This window comes from Gymnogyps californianus, chromosome 3, assembly GCF_018139145.2.
Source record: "Gymnogyps californianus isolate 813 chromosome 3, ASM1813914v2, whole genome shotgun sequence".
NCBI classification, from domain to species: Eukaryota; Metazoa; Chordata; class Aves; order Accipitriformes; family Cathartidae; genus Gymnogyps; species Gymnogyps californianus.
Window position 1 is genome coordinate 73,431,213 of NC_059473.1, and position 19,937 is coordinate 73,451,149.

Sequence of the window (19,937 nt, forward strand, 5' to 3'; positions counted from 1 at the left end):
CAAAAAATTTGTGACTAATCACATCAATAACTTTAATGAAAGCTTGTCTGGTGAACTTTAGATTGAAACAGGGTATTGTCAGAAAGATTTAATCTCACTTATAGCATACCTTGGGATCCAACTTGCCAGTCATCTTCTTCAGTAGTTCATAAAGCTGGATAGCATTACCTTGGGAATACCAGCCAGGCTTGTCCAGTGATAGCAGAGCCTCCTGCTCCTCGTCGTTCTCTGAAATCACCAAGCAAAATCGCCTGCTGTTAGTGAGAGCAGCCCATGCTCCTGTATTCGTGAGACGTGCGAGAAGCCGTCTGTGCACAGCTTGGAGATCATGGTCTATTTTGACATTAAACCAGCTCCAGTGTCTGGCTCAAGTTCTGGTACTGACTGTGGGTTCAGTTAAGGTGTTTGGTAGCTGGGGGTAGGCAGACATTTCTGAGAAAAGAAGCAGCTGAGTCTCATCTGCAAGGGCTACAGAAGAGCTGAGGATTCAAAGTCATAGGCTTTGCCTCCCAAACACTGCAGCACTGAAGGCAGGAAACCACACGGACCAGACTGATGGAGGAGCTGCTACAGATCTGAGGTGAAACCATGAGATAAGACAGACTGTAAGAGACAGCATGTACCTCTCCCCACAGACAAATTACCTACTGCTTTTAAACACTGAAATAAATACAACAAAACAGACTGAGGTAGCTCTTATGGGCATTTGCCAGCCTTAGATCAGCACAAACAATGAGCTGTTCTAGTTATCATCCAGTTTTGAAGAAAGGACGAGCAGACAATATTGCTGCTGCTGGTGTAATCCACATTGGCATGTATCCACACTGGCAGCTGTCAGTGAACTGGAGAGTCAGTAGAAGCTGAAACTCCCTGGTCATCACCCAACTGTGCCACAGGCTTCATTTCTAGCTGGTCCCAAAGCAGCTGGATCTGTCCTGGTGTCCATGTAACCTTATTGCTCATTCAGATCCATGTGCTATTGCCAGATGAACTCCTTTTAGCTTCTTGCTGGAGCCAAAATACTAGCCTCAGTGAACCGATAAACTAGAATTTCATCAGAAATATTAATATTAATGTCTTCTGTCTATTGAAGTGGTTAAACAAAAGGGTGATTTTGTTATTCAGTTTCAATCAAACATGTCTTATTTTTTATGCTAGAGACAGAGGGGTTAGAAGCCAATACAGTACTTTGATCTGACTTAGGTGTAACATCAGCGCTTCAGTTTTTCTCCCGCTTTATAGAATTTTTCAAAGTACTTAAAACGTGTTAGGAAGAAAACTAAGACAGAGCAAACTTCATTTGGCTAGAGACTGCTGAAAGCTGGAATGCAAATTTTGGAGAACAGTGAAATGACAAGACAGCTTTATGTTTAAGAGCACTGAAGATGTACATGGCGCAGTACATTGGTCCTTGAAAGAAATAAAAAAAAGAAGCAAAAGGAGGGAAATAGGTATGTGGAGAGAGGCGGTAAATCATTCTGTAATACTATGAATCTAAGAACTTGAATAAACACAGGATTTATTCTCAGACAAAACAATTCTATATTAAAGGTGTTTTATAAACTAGGAGAAAAAGAAGAAATTAAAAATCGACACTAACAATTCATGTAGAACTTGTGTGGAAATGTCTTTTCCTTTGTTCTTCTTCAGAAACCTAACGATAATAATAACAAGTATGATAGCATCCATAAAAAAATCTTCATTTCCTGACTTAAAATACTTCTGACCAAACAACTTTTGATCAAACAGAAGTTGTCAAACTTCAGCAAAATTGTTTTATTTTCCCTGTATTTTTAGACATATTTGTAAGGCTGGCTGAACAAGTAGACACAATCTTCCAACGATATGGACATAGAAAAAGAAACTTATGAAAACAACTCTTTTGAGCTGCTATCAAAAGTTTCTTGAAATTTGTGAAGTTTTGTATAGCTATCATTGTCTCTTCATTCAGTCAATCAGGAAAATCCTAGAGAAAAATGGAGCTATTACGAGAGGGATTTTCAGAATAACAACATTGCATTTGCGAATAGGAGCCCGATGTACTACAGCGGCACCAGAAGGCTCCAGCAAAGAGCAAGACCCTGCTTTGCTACCTCTATGCAAAGGCATGAGGGGCAGTCCTGACTGAAAAAATTCACTCTAATTACAAGGTAGAAGATCCCTCACTCTGTGAGATCTATTACTGTCACCCCTAGCAATGGGATTCATCTCACTTAACTCGATGCATCCGGAATTTAGGCTTCTAATTTACAGTTACAATCTGAGCTAGTTGGCCGGGATCCCTTGGTAGGCAAAAGAGAGCGCAAGAAGCACTTTCTAGAGGTGCCAGCCCTGCAGATGGATTTAATTAAGTAAGGAACTTCGCTTTTAGGCAATGAAATGAAGGGAAATTTCGAAGCCTGGTTTCCTCCTCTATGCTTGGAGGCAGCAAACAGCATTGAGATGTCTAATTCATTATGGGAATACCTTCATTTTGCAAGGAGCTTCAGAAATCTGAGGAATTAGGAAAGGTCCTTTATAATATTTGAGTTGTAGGGTTATAGGGATAATGAATCTGAACTGGCAAACCTTGCCTCGAACCATCTCATATGGCTGCTTGTGCTCACACATCTAGGGGTGACTGTCAATTTTGTTTCTGTAATCTGAAGTGGGAGGAAATTAATGGTGTTTCAGTTGCAGTAAGTCATTAACATGAAGGGTTTCTAATCCACTTACACTTTCCCTGTGGCAAAATATAGTTAAGAAAATTGTTCTTCAGCTCTAGCTCTTAAGACCTCTTGTAGTAGTTCTGCCATGTAAAAATTGATACACAACTAAAAAACCCATTAATGACACCATTGGCTCCGGCATTGTAATGTGTCCTTCAGATAGCAGCTACAGGACAGCGCTGAAGAAATCTGCAAATTTCCGGCAAAAATGCTGCATAAATGTGATTATGATCGTTCCTAATATATTTTAGATATTCCAAGCCTAACATTGGCTACACTCAGACAAGAGGAAAACTGCTGCTGACCTTCCTTCCACTTTGCTGTTATTGATTTGTAAAAGTTCATTGAAAGGTCAGAAATGCTATAAATATTCCTTCAGCAGGAAGCAACACATATATAGGCGGGGATGCTAATGCTTCAGGTCTTATAAGCTGGGAGGAAAAGGAGACGTCCTGACAATTTCAAACAGACTGGATAACCAAAAAGAATTTCTCAGATGATTTAGATAGAGTGACTTGCTTCCTTCTGAGGTCTAATATATCACTGCAACCCAGATTCCTGGCTGTAGACTGAAAACATGCCATGACAAGAAACGTAAAGGTAGCAAGCAAGTAAAATTAAAATAATTAAACCCAGAAAATAGTTCTATTAAAACACTCGCCCAAACCTCGACAGTGATTCAGAGCAATTTTCCTGAGGGGAAGTTCCTCTTCCTTTTTAAAACTAACAAAAGCTTGACTCATGCTGGGGCAATATTAATATTGCTGGAATGGCAACTTGCATATTGCTGTGTCTAACAGCTCGGGAAATGTTTTCTGATTCAGCAATGTACTCCCATCACCATTAGCAGATACGTTTTTTCAGATAAACCAATTCACTAACAAGACTCAATATCCTTTTTCTTGTGAGAATTTTGTCTGCCTTTCAATGTGAGTTGCAGGTTTATAACATGGGCTGAGGAACATCTGGTTTCATTCTGAATGAATATGCAAAAAGTAATCAGTGAAGCTTATTCCCATTTAAATGACAACTGATGGTAATTTACTTTGGCACAGAATAGCTCCTTGGGAAAGACTCTGCACACGCTTGCTTACTGCCGTCTGCTTTGCTATCCGTTTATGGGTTATACCTGCCCAGATGGAAACCTGAACACACGTGGTGTTGAGGTTGTGTCCACACTAAATGTTCAGCCCAGGGCCTGAACCTGGAGCTCTACCCCTAACCTGGCTGGTGTTTACACTGTTAAACCCCAGCCCATGGGACAGGGCTTTCGTTTGGGAAGCCCGAGGTTAAGAGAGAAGCTAAGAGGTGAGGGCGAATTTACGCTCCGACAGTTATTCACCTATACTCAGCCACACCTATGCTGAGGTTAATTTTCAGCAGCTCACCACCCCTGAGGCCACCACCCTGCGCAGCTCCTCCAGTTGGGTGCCCTACGGCGAGTGTTGGTTACGCCAGGGCGAGGACCCGCGAGTGACTCACCCGAGAGCCCGAGGACACCTCACACCTACTTGACTGGGCAGAGAGGGGGGTAAGAAAGCAACTCCAAGTGCCTGGAGGCCATGCCAGCTGAAGATGTGCTAGGTGTAACTGTGGTGTGTGTACAGGTCCCCAGCAGCCCCTTCTTCTGCCTTCCTATCTTTCTCCTGACAGCCTTTTACTCATTTCCATACAAATCTAGTTAGACAGGCTGTTAGGGTTACTGGTATTTTTTGTTCCTTTGAACTGCGCAGTAGAATAAAAGCATGCGGTGACTCTGTCGCTGCTCGTGCCTGTACCTGCTCCTGCCTCTTCCTACCCATGGGCAGCTCTTGCGGGCTCTCGTGCAGGCGCTTAGTGCAGATGGGTGTATGTGTTTAGCATGCTGAAGCCCTGGTTACTGCCTCAGGGGGCTATTGTAAACCAAGCACATTTTATGATCCACAACTATCATACTGATATGCCTCTCTGCAATTTAAAATAATGTCATTTCAGGCCCCGAGGGCATTAATATAAAACCTGGGTTATGTTCCAGCCTGGCTTGCAAGCACAGTCTGATTCTAGATGGCATTTCGAGTTCAATTAAGAAACACAAACTCTCTTTTCCAGAAGGGGACTCAGGGCAGGAAACCACATCTTTTAGAGTCAAGACAAAGGGACCTGCATAAGCAAAATCCGTCTGGTGGGTTCTTCCACTTGTAAAGGTAATGAGATGGGATGACATAAGCTTTAGAGTTCCTCTGTGGGCATGCTTTCCATGAAGAAAGTAAGTACTTACAAGCTTGCTGGGGGTAAAACTTCATACCCTATGGGCACCCTTCTGTAGGGTAGTACCCCAAATTCTTATGTATAGACCAACCACCTTTCCTGGGTGGTGTCCAGGGTTCATGCAGGTATTACTCTGTGTTTTGCTGTCCCTGAATTACTTCTGTGCCCTGGAAGCAGCTGTGAAATCCATCTGCCCGACACGTGCACCAGCACTTGCCAGGCTCCTCTCTGAGTGGATGACTGCAGGGAAGTGATAAGGAACAAATTATTCCCTTAGCATGATGTGCTGAAATAAAAGGTTAAGGCTTCTAGTGAGTTTGGCCGTCTCCATTTTTGGCTGTCCCATCTGATTTTTTTCAGAAAAAGCCTGAAGATCAGCTCCTCTTCCTGCCCTTACATCATTCTGTTGTCTTTAGGGTGGCTTATGGTTGGTGAAACAAAGGCTGAACTAATAAAAGTTAAAATTCACTTTTGAAAACTGGAACATGATTTTTAATTTTACACAGGCAGTGATACATCTTTCTTATGCTCAGCAACCCCAACATATATGTGCTCATTCGTATGGAGAACTAAATAACAGTACTACTAAAACCTGGCAATATTCTGAAAGAACACCATAGATAAAGCTGAGAAAAATACAGATACCATCCTGTGAGAAAAAAAACAACCTATTTCATAATAATTCATAAGTGCTACTTATCCAATTACTAACACTTCCTTTTCTCATGATGGACTTCTGTTCTTTCGCTCATATATAAGGCCTGGTAAGAGCAAAGTACAAGATAGTGTACTTTCAAATTGCCCTGGGCATAGAAGAACCACAGACTCCTTAGAGAAGAGAGATAAATAAATAAAAGTTTTGCATTTTTAGTTTTACTTAAACCTTTTTAGTTTTTATTAAAATCTGCCTTACTGCTTAATTGTGCCAAGCAATAGGATATGTAGAGACAAGGCTGAAGTTTTACTTGCTTGTAAGAAAATCAGTATTTCCTTTAGAGAAGTCAGCAAGTACGTTTCTTTAGGAAGTTTTGATTACTGTGTTACAGGAACTGAAAATAACAGCTCACTACAGATTTAGTAACTTGTTTTCAAATCTGTCAAAACATTAACTTTATACCTTCCCAGGAATAGTCTGGCTAATGAACAAAGTTTTTCTATATTTAAAACATTGCTATGATGAAATACAAGCAAGGCCTTTTTTCCTTGGAAAAGGAAAATCACTTTTTGGAAAATGATTCATCTGCAAGTTCATTTTTAATGCAGTTTATGCACAGATTTGGTGAAGCTTTTTCCATAATTTTATTTAATTGTATTTATAACTCAAAGAACTTCTATTTTGGAAGGATAAGAGGGACATAAATACAGAATTTAATTTCTTCCTTGCACATATTTTGTAAGGTTTTTGTTTTTTTTTTTTAATTGGGATCTTTGGAGAAGTACAAAACAGCAAGATAAGAAACAAATTCCCTCCCCAGAACAGTTTTATTCTGGACCTCATTAGTTTTGTAAGAAAGCTCCAGAGTCTTATAAATGAGGAGTTCCCAATATCCAAACAAATGTCCCCCAATAGCCCTATCAATATTAATATCATAGTCATCCTACAGATCCCTATATAATTATGGAGAGAGACAGGCTCCTCCAGAAAGCATTTTAAATTCAAGTAAGCTAGGAGAGGTATGGTAATTGGGAAAAAAACCCCATGTAATCATTTCAGGAATATGCAGTTCAGTTCAAGCAACTGTATATAACCTTTCTTACTAGGATGTGCTTCACTGCCGTACAAAAATTTGAAGAGTGGATGGAAGCAGAAGACAGAGGGAAGCACAGAAGATGAGATGAGGGCCATCAGTCAGTTCTGACCTAACCTGTCACTTCAGAAAAATGTCTCATTTAATTTTCATAATTAAAATAAAACTGAGACACACAAAGCATCTTCTTTGCACTGTGCAGACTGTAATCTCTCAGTTTATCCTAACCCTCTAAGTCTCTCTAGCAATACCTGCTGAAATAAGGCATATTGGAATTTGCTCTTGGACCATACTCTTCCACACTGAAAATCGACACTGTAGTGTGGTGGGGAAAAACTTCCTGCCGTTCATTTAATTTGGCCTCAGACATTAAAAAAAAAGAATAAAAAAAAGAACAAAAGTTCTTTAATCCTCAGTTACAGAAACTTTTTTTTTCCCCTACATCTTAATACTTCAGGTATAAAATAGATTACATAAACTAGAACAGACCATTTGATTCTGAACAACCGTATCGCCACAAAGCAGTATATGGACCCTGCTGCAAGGGGCCTTTGTTTTTTATTTCTTCTGTTCCCTAAAATACGTTATGTCAAAGGGCATAATAATCGTGAAGTAGACATGAGCATGCATAGTTATTGCACATACTCATTTGCCTGGAATACACAATAGACGTTTTCATTAACTTTTATATGAAAACTATTTTTACAGCCAAATTGAGTTATAATGTATAAGAAAGCTCTATTCTTTTTTCCTAACTTATTATACTATCTAAAATCCCTACTTTAATTTTATTGATTAGTTCTGTCTGAAGTTCCAGCTCTCCAAATATCGGCTGCCTCTGAAGGGGGCAGTTTTACATCAACTTTTAAAGACTAACTTAAGATTCAAGATTCCACAGGTAAAAAATGAAATTTGGGAATTAAAAAAAAAAAAAAAAAAAAAAAAAATCCACCCAGCCTTCTGCATGTTAATAACTGTACAAGCATTCTGTAGCTGCAGATAGCAGTTATTAAAACCTTGCTCAGGCTGTCCCTCTGACTCAGTAATTAAAAAAGACCCCCATCCCAACCCACAACAGTTTCCTTAGCACAGTGCTGCTGAGCCCGGCAAGGTCAGCAAGCGGCGGCGAGAGCGTTCCTGGAGAGTGCAGGGGCCCGGCCGCTGGAGCCCAGGCATCTCCTCGCTGCTGTGTGGAGGTTAAAAAACTCAAACATGTTTTTTTGCTGTCTGCAAAGGGGAAATCTCTCTCTCTCTCTCTCTCAAAAAAAGAGACTACTTGAAAAGAGCTTATTCTCTCAGTGCTTCACAGCTATGCTGCTATTTAGAAGTTGTGAAGTATGCTCATTCCCAATATTCCTAAACAAAACTAGATGCCTTAGAATAATCAATTTTTTCTGGAAATAAAAGCTAACATCTGAGACTACTGAGAGAGGGGTTCTGGCTCCTGTTGACCCAAGACTTCTTTTTGTCACATGGTAGAAGAGAAGCATTACATTACACACTTAAAAATCATACTGATATTAAAACCATTTGAATATGGCTGTCAGGGAAGAGACTACCTTGGCATTGCTTCATATATGTACTAAATTGTGAGTATATTTATAGGTTATTAATAATACTTAGTACTTCAAGTAATAATAAAAGAAAAAATCTTTAATTATAATCTGAATATGATGCTGTTAAATAGTTAAGGATCATTTTCTATTAGAAAATGTAGAAACTGCCACTAATGGTTTAAAATCATAGATATGACAGAATATCAAACATGCCAGAAAAGAATAAAATATCAAAACAATCACAGTGGATGGTCACGTTCAGTAGCAAATAGACTTTTTTTTCCTGATACATTTTCTGCCTTCTATTTTGCTTCCCTTTGCTTAAGAAAATGTTCAAGAAACACCAAAAGACAGTTCAGGACCTAACACTGATTTGTGCTGGTTTTGGCTGGGATAGAGTTAATTTTCTTCATAGTAGCTAGTATGGGGCTATGTTTTGGATTTGTGCAGAAAAGTGTTGATAATACAGGGATGTTTTTGCTACTGCTGAGCAGTGCTTACAGAGTCAAGGCCCTTTCTGCTCCTCACACCACCCCACCAGCGAGTAGGCTGGGGGTGCACAAGAAGTTGGGAGGGGACACAGCTGGGACAGCTGACCCCAAGTGACCAAAGGGATATTCCATACCATATGACGTCATGCTCAGCAATATAAAGCTGGGGGAAGAAGAAGGAAGGGGGGGACGTTCAGAGTGATGGCATTTGTCTTCCCAAGTGACCACTACGCGTGATGGAGCCCTGCTTTCCTGGAGATGGCTGAACACCTGCCTGCCGATGGGAAGCGGCGAACGAATTCCTTGTTTTGCTTTGCTTGCATGCGTGGCTTTTGCTTTACTTATTAAACTGCCTTTATGTCAACCCATGAGTTTTCTCACTTTTACTCTTCTGATTTTCTCCCCTATCCCACCAGGGGAGAGTGAGCGAGCGGCTGTGCGGTGCTTAGTTGCTGGCTGGGGTTAAACCACGACAGATTTTAGCTTCAGAGAATCTCCCCTTGGAGACATACCTCTGTTCATGTATCATCAATGAATCCCAATGAGGATTTTGCAATCTTATGGCAATAAGGAGGACCCTTAGATGCTTTGATATTATTACTATCCCTTCTAGAGGAAAAAAACCCCAACTTTAAAAATTTGGGGTTGTGCAGTGCAGCCTTGCCACGAGCAACGCGCACATTAGGGTCCATCACAGAAAGCCATTATCAGAAAGTGCTATAGAAAGAAAATCATTTGGAGTTGCGCTGGTGAGTAATTAGGTGGCACTATGCCAAGTTACAGCTAAACAGGAGAAAAAGGAGAACGTAAACTAGGAAACCTTCCCAGACCACGGGTGTGCTGGAGTGCGGGCCAGCTGGGGAGCAGGATGGCCAAGCTGCAGCCAGCTCCTCGAGTGTGTGCCTTGCCAAGAGGCGTGGGGGAGCCGTGACCGAGGATGTCCTTGGGAAGGGTGATCGTCCTTGGGGGCGCAGCAGGGAAAAAGCATCGTAATGCAGCTAGTGTTTGGGAAATCGTGGTCGGCTGCATGCGGGGAGGATGCTGCACCCATGGTTTGGTCTGGGTTAGTCTGGCTTTTGGGACAGGGAGTCACCAGTTCTACCACAGATTTCCTACCTGACCTCGGGCGCTTCATGTGTAAATAGAAACATTAAAAGCTCCCACATAGCAGAAGTCCTATGAGTGTAAATATATTAAGGTTCATGAAATATTTTGGTACAGTGGCAACAATAGCCATTTACGTGGCTTAGGAGGGCAAAGTGAGATGAAGATGAGAGAGGTAGAACTGGATTTATGTAGACTCTGGATAAAAGACAAAATAACTGCACTATGATGTTGCTCAGGCCATGAATACAGAGATGAGGCACAGCAGGAAAACTTCTCCTGGGGGCCAGAGAAACCAAGAAATATTTTCACCTTCTTTCCATTGCTCTGTGCCTCTCCTGCCCCTTTGCAGCTCCTGTCTATGTAGGGTGTGCACACCGAGCTCCCTGTTGAGCCTTACGACCTGTGGCAGACGGGGAGCAGAAAGGAAGGACAAGGCGTGTGCATGTGACAGAAGACAGAGAGGTGACGGCAAGTTCAGTCTTGAGGTCTGGGGACAATTTCACGGCCCTGTGGACCACAGTCATGGATGAATTCAAAGGAGGGACAAAGAACGTGACAGGGTTAGAACAACTGGCAGAGATTTCAGATGCTTTTTAAGGTCTGCTACGGGGCCAGGCATGTCAGGGAGCACCAGAATGAAAAAGAACAAGAAACCTTGTTCCTATTAGATCTGTTGAGATATAGTAGAAGTTCATATTTAATAAACAAAATGAAAAATGTTAGGAAATTAATGTTCTAACAAAGAGGAAAAGTTTTTATGTGTGAAACAGTCACTGTAAATCTCAGAACAATGTAACCGGGCTGGAGATGGCAAGGAAAAATGGAAACTATTTCTTTCTGGCAAAGTACGTTTAGTTACTCTTTGATGGGAAGACCGACATGAAAGATTTGTAGTAATGAGTTTTTTGAAGAAGTAAAAGAGAAATGATCCCCATGACACTTCCTATAATGCTTTTCCAGTTCCTTATCTGTGCGCTTCGCGTGGTTTGCAAAACCACTTAGTGTCTATATGAAAATGTGCTTTACCTTGTTTCTCAGAACCAAGAGCATTGTGCCAGATCTCCGTATGCAGGAATTTCACAGATAAAATCTCTTGCTACTATTATTCCAGAAAAAATAATCATCTTAGTCAGCCTTAGTCTGGCAGTATCACAGAGACACCTGGGATCTGTGGACAGTAATAATATATAAAGTGGTTTCACAGTAGATAAGAATCAGGTTAGAATGAACATGTTTACTAACGAAGAGGAAAAGTCCTGGGGTCGCTAACTCTACCTAGAAAAACGTGCAACATACATATTGAAGTTTAAGACATCTGGAGTCCTATGTGAATAATAAAGAAAAATTGAAGAACAAAGAGAGCAAAGAAGAAGAAGAAGAAGGCACATCGCTTTTACCTTTTCCTGAGCTTTCAGCTTGCAAGAAGTAATTCCCTTCTGAACATCAGCTGCAGAGGACTTGCTGCTCATCTAAACAATGCAGTGTCCCACGATCGCTTGCCATCCAAGAAACGTCCAGTTTTATGTTCTCTGACCTTTGCTGGGTGGGAGAGGCAGAGCTGCTGCTGAACTAGGTAACTATCTAGCCACCTACGATTTCCCCCATGCGCAATAAATCCACACCTGCTATTTGTTGCAGCTCTCCTCTGCCACTAACCGCTTTGCAGCTCTCCCGGGTGCTTCATAAATATTAGGTAAGCCTTGGTCTTTAGAAACCAGGAAACTGAGGCAGAGATTCAGTGTCATATCAAACTGAACCACATCTCAGCCCAGGCTTTGGTCATGATACCTCCTTGTGTTCCCAGCTCATTTCCAGGGCCTCCTAGCCAGCTCTTTTCACTACTTGCTTCCAATAGCAGATCTGATGCCTGCAGTACAAAAATCAACATGTGCTTTCTGTGAAAAACAATTCTGCAGACTAACCTTAATAAAAGCTTGACATTTTGGAAGAGCACACATGAGAACTCTAAAGCTTCTTAATGAAAACCAGCACATACAGATTCATGGAAACTATGCTGCAGGGAAGCTTTCTGCAGTGGTTGCCAGTCCTCGTTCTGCCAGGAATGTGCCATACACAACCCCCTATTTTTGCTCTACTACAAACTACCTCAATCCCAATTTCCAAATTAATTAAAAATCAAATCACAAGGTAACTCTTTATGAGGTTCTTTGTCTAATAATCTACTTATTTTTTAATCCTACAGAAGAAAACAATTACATGGAGAACAAAGATAAATTAAAAAAACCCAAATTCTATCACTTACTGCTTACACATATGTGATCTATGCCAAAGAATGATTTTTCCCTGCAAAGTCATACTGGTAAGTCCCCCCATGACGTAGGTAATCTTTCTTTCAGAAATTCCTTGTGGATTTTGACAGCTGTTTAAGAACTATAATGTGAAGTTTAAACTAAATGTCCACCAACCTAATTCATACAGGTTTGTACTGAATCTTAGCGGAGTGGTAAAGTTTATGAACTTGTATTGATTCATCCTGCAGGCAGCCAGACCTTGGCTGCTGCCGGCATAGGAGCAGACCTGCACAGATCACAGCTTTCTAATCAGCAGGTAGCCTATTCAGTCGCTAATATACTGGTGCCTAGAGACATCTGAGATGCCCTAAGGTCCTCCAGCAAGTTAGTCCAAATTGGGAAGGCACGGGTCTTCCACAGGCCCTGTGCCGTTTCTGCAAGACCTGTGTTTGGATTCCGTGGGGCGCTTGATTAGCACTGGAGGCCTATGATTAGGCAACGAGTGCATCACGGCTGGGATTCAGCTCCAGATGCAGAAATATAATGTAAAGGGTCTATGACAGGAAGCATAGCCACCGCAGGTTGCAGCACTGGGTCAATGGGGCCAACGTATTCTGCAGAGTACAGTGTAGGCACTGCCATTTGGGCAGTTGTACAGCCCTCCACTGACCGTGTTGGCTAGCTCTTCATTGCCTACAATGGGAGTCAGCTGAGGAACACCAAATGACAGGTAGCCAGAGAAGTTTCTATGCACTGTTGTTTCTATATCCATTCCTGGTACTTATTTATTTATTTATTTCAAGACAGACCTCTGTGACTTCTGACATATGGCAACACCCTTACAATGTAGTTGTGAGTCAATTCTTGTTTCAGGGAGAGGCTTGCAATAAAATGGCAAAAAATAGCTTCTGAAAACTATCCATCTCTCTGATACAGGTTTGGCAAGAAGAGAAGCCAGCTTTTGAACTAAGCTATCAAGGGCGTAACATCCTACTTGTAAACAGCAGTAGAGTCTGGTAATGATCTGCATGAGTTAATAAGCTTTCCAGTGGGACCTTTTTTATTCCGTGGGTGAAATAAAATGTATTTGTTTAACCATTTTATATTAAAAATGCACAAAACAGATCAAAAGGAAATATGTACTCTCTTTATGCCAAAACAGCCGCTGACTTGTGCATGGTTTCTTTCCCTAGTGTTCCTTTCAGTCTTTTGATATTTCCAATTTAGTTCTTCCCCCCCAGTCATGGGCAGACACTCTTATGTGTGCTAGGAAATAGAATGAAGGTGAAAAGAAATATTCCATATAACCAGAAGCAATATTAAAAAAACCTTCTAGACTAGAATTCTGGATATTGAATTATCTGTATAAATAATTGCTAGACATTCTTCAGGTATTATGTTATACTACTCTGAGCTCCCATGTATCCAACGTGAAGGAGCCACAAACTACTTGATCATTAAGACTACATCTTAATGTTCTCTTCGATAAATTAAATTAACTGAGCTTACATGTCCCTCAGATGCAATTGCTTAGCCAACCCTTTCAAACTTTCAGCATTTCTATGGAACTATAAACATGAGAACTGAAGGTATTATTTCAGAACAGGGGCTACTAATGCTGCAGTGAGAGTTAGTGTTGCAAATCTTGCTCATGTATGGAAGATATGCATTTGCTTTTGTCTTCCACACAGAATTGGGTCTTCACATTCAGTGCAAAATCTTCTGTAAATCCCAAGTCTTTTTCAGCATCACATATTGTTAGAATATTATCACACTATAAATGCGATCTATGTTGAGTGCTGACTGCTATGCTTCTAAATCTTGCGTAGCGTTTGGCTATCTTTTCTCAGAGACTATGGAGGAAAAAATCATCTCCTCTTAATAATCTTTTCATGTGTTGGAGGAGAATTTCCTTAAGCCAGACAAGTCTGTTTGCTGAACACAGTTTTGTCTGGAATACAAACCGGTCATTTAGGCATTTTGGCTTTGGTTTTGAAAACACAGACTAGGATATGGCAAAACACGAGAGAGGATGGGGTCGACAGGCCCTTAGCAGCTCATTCTGCTGTAAAAACAAGCTGCATTTTTTGGATGAATTTGGCTTCGTAAGTGTGGGAGCTTTTGTGCCTTATCTCTCTGGTACTGCAGGTACAATCCAGATCAGACTGTATCACGGTTCCATTCTCTGCTAATATCCTGAAATAAAAGAAAATAAAATAGCAACACCAGAAAGTGATCACAAAACTATGATTGAGGATTTTCTATAGATCTTGACTTTTAATGACCTCCCAATCACATGGTGTATGTGTTTAAATGCAATTATGTATAGCTACTACATTTAACTCACTTTATCTGCAGTTTATATAGTTACTAAATGTTGTTGTTAAAACAATGGTTACTTTTAAATTCTGATGTCACCTCTTTGGCAACCATATTTAAAGCATCATCATGACATAGATTTTGCAACCTATTTCACAGAAATAGGTCATTTGATAAACTTCTAAGTACACAGGCTTGGAAAACTTAAAATAATTCACCATATTAAGAAGGCATTTGACATGCTTCTCTATGAAGAAAGTTTCTTCCATTAAAATTAAACATAAACATGACCTGATTACCAATAACCAATTTTAAGAAATCATTGGTATGGAACTGTCTTCCAAAACAAACAACCACTCTAGCTTATTGCTTTCAATAATTTGAAATAATTATTGAATAATTATTGAATAATTTGAATAATTTCAGTATAGAACACATCAAGTTCGTAGGTCCAATTCCTTGAACTTATAAAGGATATATCACTGAACCATAAAAAGTAAATCCAGCAGAATTAATTGCAATTATGTTATCTTAATTTCCCCATTATCATAAATCTTTGGAAAGGGATAAAGGGATTTTCACAGGCAAGACTCTCATGGAGTCCTTATGCAAACTTAGTTTACAGTTCTTCACTGCTTCTGGATTAGGACACTAGAAATCTTAGTTAAATATGCAGATCTGCCAGAGATATGATTATGGTTAAGTCATTCAATCTCTCGGTTCCTTGGCTGTAACAGAAAAGCCAGTGCTTTTGTTTTTCTACCATTTGTTTATCTGGTCTGCCTGTGGGCTCCTTGAAGACAGAGACTGACTCTTATCACGTGCTTGCACAATACCTTAAAGAACTGGGATTTGAGTTTTATCCAGGCCTTGACTATAGCGTAATATAATCAATAACTAGGATTTTGCAGTAGTGTTAGTTACTGTAACTCCTTTTGAAAAATGAAGATACACTTTCCATACACAAAGAATTCTGGTTTTAGAGTACTTGGCAATTATGCTAAAGATGTTTTCCAGTTTTAACAAAAGGAATATTGTTGATATTGTGCTTTTGAAAGCAGCAGCTTTAGCTTTCTTTGAACTAGCTTTCTGTAATATTCTTATCAGCTTTGTGCCAAACACGGTATTTAATATCAAAGGTAATCAGCTGAAGCAACCCCTGCTGTCTTTATGCAGAAGTACGTTGCAGCTTTTCATTGTTTTGACTTTTGGAAGAATAACTTCTTACTCCTTTTATCCTCTGAGGTACTTTGAACACTATGCAAACATATAAAGAACTTGGCTCCACATATTTACTTTTTTCTTTTAAAGAAGGATGGGCGTTGGAGAATGAATGCACAGTTCAGCATTCATCTCGATACTCAGAAACAAAGAGGTGCCATACTTCAAAGACTATTTAATTTTTTTCTATTTTTTTTTTTTTTATAAACAAGGAGTTGTTTATGAACAATAGTGGAAATAATGGGGCCTATCTTCCTATGAAGTTGTGTCTTGCAGTTGGATTCACTAAATGCCTAATGGGGTGCAAAGTCTCATGGATGCTCTTCCAGTAGCTGGGTCATTTGTGGCCAGGCTCTCCTGGATGGATACTCAGATATCTAATCAGGGGTAAGTTTACATTGCAGCCTTTCTCTGAGTTGGCAGTGACAGACCCATTTTTTCCTCTCCAGCCTGTAGAGGCTGTAATATCTCTATGAGAATACTAGGCCGCACTCAAATGTGGTTGAAATGGCATTACTGATAGAGGTTTACAGTAGGGGATGGGCAGAAATTCCTACTCACACATGCCATGTGATTGCATAAGCCTCGATGTTTAGGAGAACAGACTAAATGTTAAAGAATTAGCCTGTGTCCTAGTAGCTCCTCTGGCTAATATGGTTGAGGCATCAGCCAAAGGAGCTCAAGAAGCAGCAACCATCCCAATTTCCAATGGCTGGCTTGGCTGATAACCAGGTATTGCCCATGCCAGTTAGGAGGGGCTATCAGCTGAAATCCCAGCGCTTGGCCCATGCTCCAGGTTTACAGTGAATTGCCGTGGTTAGGCCAGCACTGTGCCCTCCTGGTAGAAACAGAAACCGAACTTGGCCACTCAACCTCTAGCTTCTGATGTGCTGTAAAATGCCCGAGTGAGACCAGTCATCATTGAGAGTATGTCTAAATGATGCAATGAAAATCTGGCCTCCCAGCACTTCTGAAGCAAATACCAGTAAAGCCCATTCCAAGAAAAACAGAACAAAACAAAAACGCCCCGTTCTTCTCCCTAGGAGAAAGGAATGGCCTCTCTGCTCAGATTGTCTAAAAGGATGTACTGTAAGGGAAAGTTTGGCTTGCTTGTTCTTTGGCTACCACACAGCCTAACTACTACGGAGTGGCAAATTACAGAAATTACAGCAGCTTAACTACGTCATTGTACGAGCAGATACACATACCATCAGTGCAAACTGCAGAGTGGCCCCTTGCATCATTTTACAAAAGGGTTATAAATGATACACTTCCAATTAGTAATAAAAAAAGTACTTTATTTTCAAAACACTTGTTTTTATGAGGCAATGACCATCAAATATGGTAGTCAAGAACTTTGAAAACTACCAGAAAAAATGCAGCTTTATGCCAACATTTTGCTATCATCTGTTAAAAATGCATTGTGTCTGTCTGTGACTTTAACAACCTACTCTGCAAAAGGATGAGGGTATGCGCTGGCCCAACTTTATTTTGCTTTTTGCATCTGTTTTAAATGCTTTCATGTAGACCACTGTACTGAACATGTAGAAAACAAAATCCAGACTGTTATTGTCAACTAAGACTATGTTTATCAAACATGAAATAAAATTTAACTGTTAGAAAAGAGGTCCTTAACTATAGTCTCCCATCTTACCTATCCCACAGCTTAATTACAAACGATGACACAATAGGAAATGATCACCTCTATTTTCAAATGATTCCCAAACTGTTGATTCCAAACTACACACAGGTACTATCTAGCAAACTTTAAAAAGATTAATTGGTAAATCCCTTTGATTACAAGGTAACATATGCTGATTTTTTAAATGTTTGTCTACAGCACATAAATAATATTGAGAAACCAAAAGTCCTGGAGAGAGACAGCTGTTTACACTGTCAGAAAAAAATCTGTTGAGTGGCTGATATCTGTGGAAACGCAGTACACGAAGTGGAATACTTTTAGACCAAGATCATTTAAACAAAGGATGGGAGGTGAAACAGTTGGCCAAGGAGCCTGACATTGTAGATTTTTGGAAACACCCTCTGAGCTTCTTCAGTGGATGATGAATATCTGTATGAAAACAAACCCCGTAACATGAGATTAAATTTGTTTGTATGCATGTCCCACTGTCAGCCCTACTGGCTTACCGTAGGCTGCTTTTCAGAAAGTGGAATCAGGCATTGACCATGCTGCTGAAGAGGGTGTCAGCTGAACGAATCATCTTTATAAGGCACTTCCATAATCCTCATGGGTTTTCATAATAAAAAATAAAAATGGTCAGATTCTATTACTGAATATGAAGATCCTTCTATATCATCATCCATACCAATTAGTTGCTTAAAAAGGAATGCCTCTTTCTCTACAAATGATGGATAAAATGAAATGTCTAGCTGAGGTAAGAGTAGGGAATTATTTCTCATTGGTGGCTTGGGTATAGAACCAGATACTTTATCCCTTAAAACAGTGGACCTCCTACTGCCAGCTACATACAGAACCTGTTTCTGATATTAAAGAGTTAGGTGACTCTTGATCTTAACATCATGATCTCATGAGGTAAAAAAAGATCTAGTTTTGAAAACTAGACTACAAAATATGATTATTTATTAGTTATAACCCTTCTTTTTCTTTCCTAAATAGCTAGAAAATACATGAAAAATAGTGCCAATACACTATAAAGAATTACTAAACAAGATTTCCTTGAAAAGAATTGCATTGCTTTCACAGACTATATGGCACTGTTGGATGTTATAACAATATAAAGGCAGTCATTTTAGAAGACATATGGGAAACATTTATGGACTTTATTCCTCCTGAATAATGCAGTCCTCAGCCAGTGCAACCTTTACATGCCACTCTGTCACAAGCTCTCAGCAAATATGCATTATTATGTGGCCTCACGTTATAGAATATTTCCAGACAGGCTGATATGAAGAGGCACCATCTCCAGAAGAAAAGCAGCAAGCACAGCTGCATTAAATAAAGAGACACCCCGAGTCATTGGAAGAGTAGATTACACAGGTGTCCTTTGCTGATGGTGTTGTTATTCTGCTTGTGTCTTCTGACAAGCGGGAAAAGAGGCCCTTTGTGGTCTCCCCCCAAAATGCTTACTGAGCTCAGAGAGCCTCCGGGAGGGCAGCACCACATCCCCTGCTGTGGCTGGAGGGCAAGCTGGGGGCACCAATCCACGCAGAACATGGGTAAATCAGTTTCAGCTCTCTGTTTGACTGATTAGACTTATTTAAAAAATCCTCCTTAAGGCAATGGTAGAAGTCAAAAAGCAAAGACTTGAAATTCAGAAAACCCCATCAGAGTGAAATCCCTCTCCTCTGTGTGTTTACATGTGCTGCTCTGCTCTTACTCTGCCTCCTCCTGTGCTCTCCCTTCCCATCACCTGGCTCCCCCAGCCCCTCTCTGATTCATCTTTGTCTCACACACATGCCTCTGCATTTAGGTCAGATTTTCCTTCCCCTCATCTCCTCTGCTGCTCAGTGGACATCCGAGCTTCAGTGTTCAGTGTTAAGGATGTACCAGGGATCCACGTCAAATGATGGAAGAAAAAGTCCTGTTTAATCCCAGCAATGACTTGTGGCCGGAGGACTTCAGTACAGACCAAATCTGTAGAAAACATGACAGTCTTTGTAGACTGAGGATCACAATCCATACATTTGGGTAAGGATTCACAGGTGCAGCGAAAGACCAGGTTCCTATCAGGAGAGTGAGCTCTCTGCCAAGTATCAAGTCTCTGCATGAACACCAACATTTGTGCTGTTGTATCTGTGATGAGCTAAAGGCTAACTTTAAAACTATTTTTAAATTTAAATTTGAATCTACATTTAAATATGAAGTTCTGATGATCTAAATCAAGACAAGATTGGTAAAGAGAGGTTACTGGAACAACTAAAATAGCCAAAAAGAGCAGACAGGCTTTCTTGAGTTTTAATCTCTCAGGCTCATGTAAAAGAAAAAAACCACCATGCTTTTTTTCTTATCAAAGCAGTCTTCACTGTAGAGGTAGCAACTGAGATACCTACTACATAGCAATTATAGCAACTGAGCTATATTGTACACTCAATTCAATGTGTTTTGGTTGAAAATTTAATCAGAATTTTCTAGAGATGGCATTTATGTTCTTCAACTAAGTGAAAAATGCAAGACTACTTAAATGATATATTCCCTTGTAATGGTGCAATATGATCTGTTTCAAAATTTCCGCATTTTTAATAGATATTCTACAGTTTTACTAAAGATCTTTAAAATATTTGCTGGGTAGTATTTTGGTATTCTTCT

The 19,937-nt window shown here is 40.1% G+C and overlaps 1 protein-coding gene across 2 annotated transcripts in view; it reads right to left on the reverse strand.

Annotated features, from left to right (window-relative positions):
- The window catches only part of NT5DC1 (5'-nucleotidase domain containing 1), a 154,846-nt gene that overhangs the window by 20,508 nt on the left and 114,401 nt on the right, over positions 1-19,937 (reverse strand). For both annotated transcript variants that reach the window (XM_050892975.1, XM_050892974.1), the window contains one exon: positions 110-228. In XM_050892975.1, coding sequence (XP_050748932.1) covers positions 110-228 — 119 coding nt within the window. The remainder of the gene's footprint in view (positions 1-109; positions 229-19,937) is intronic.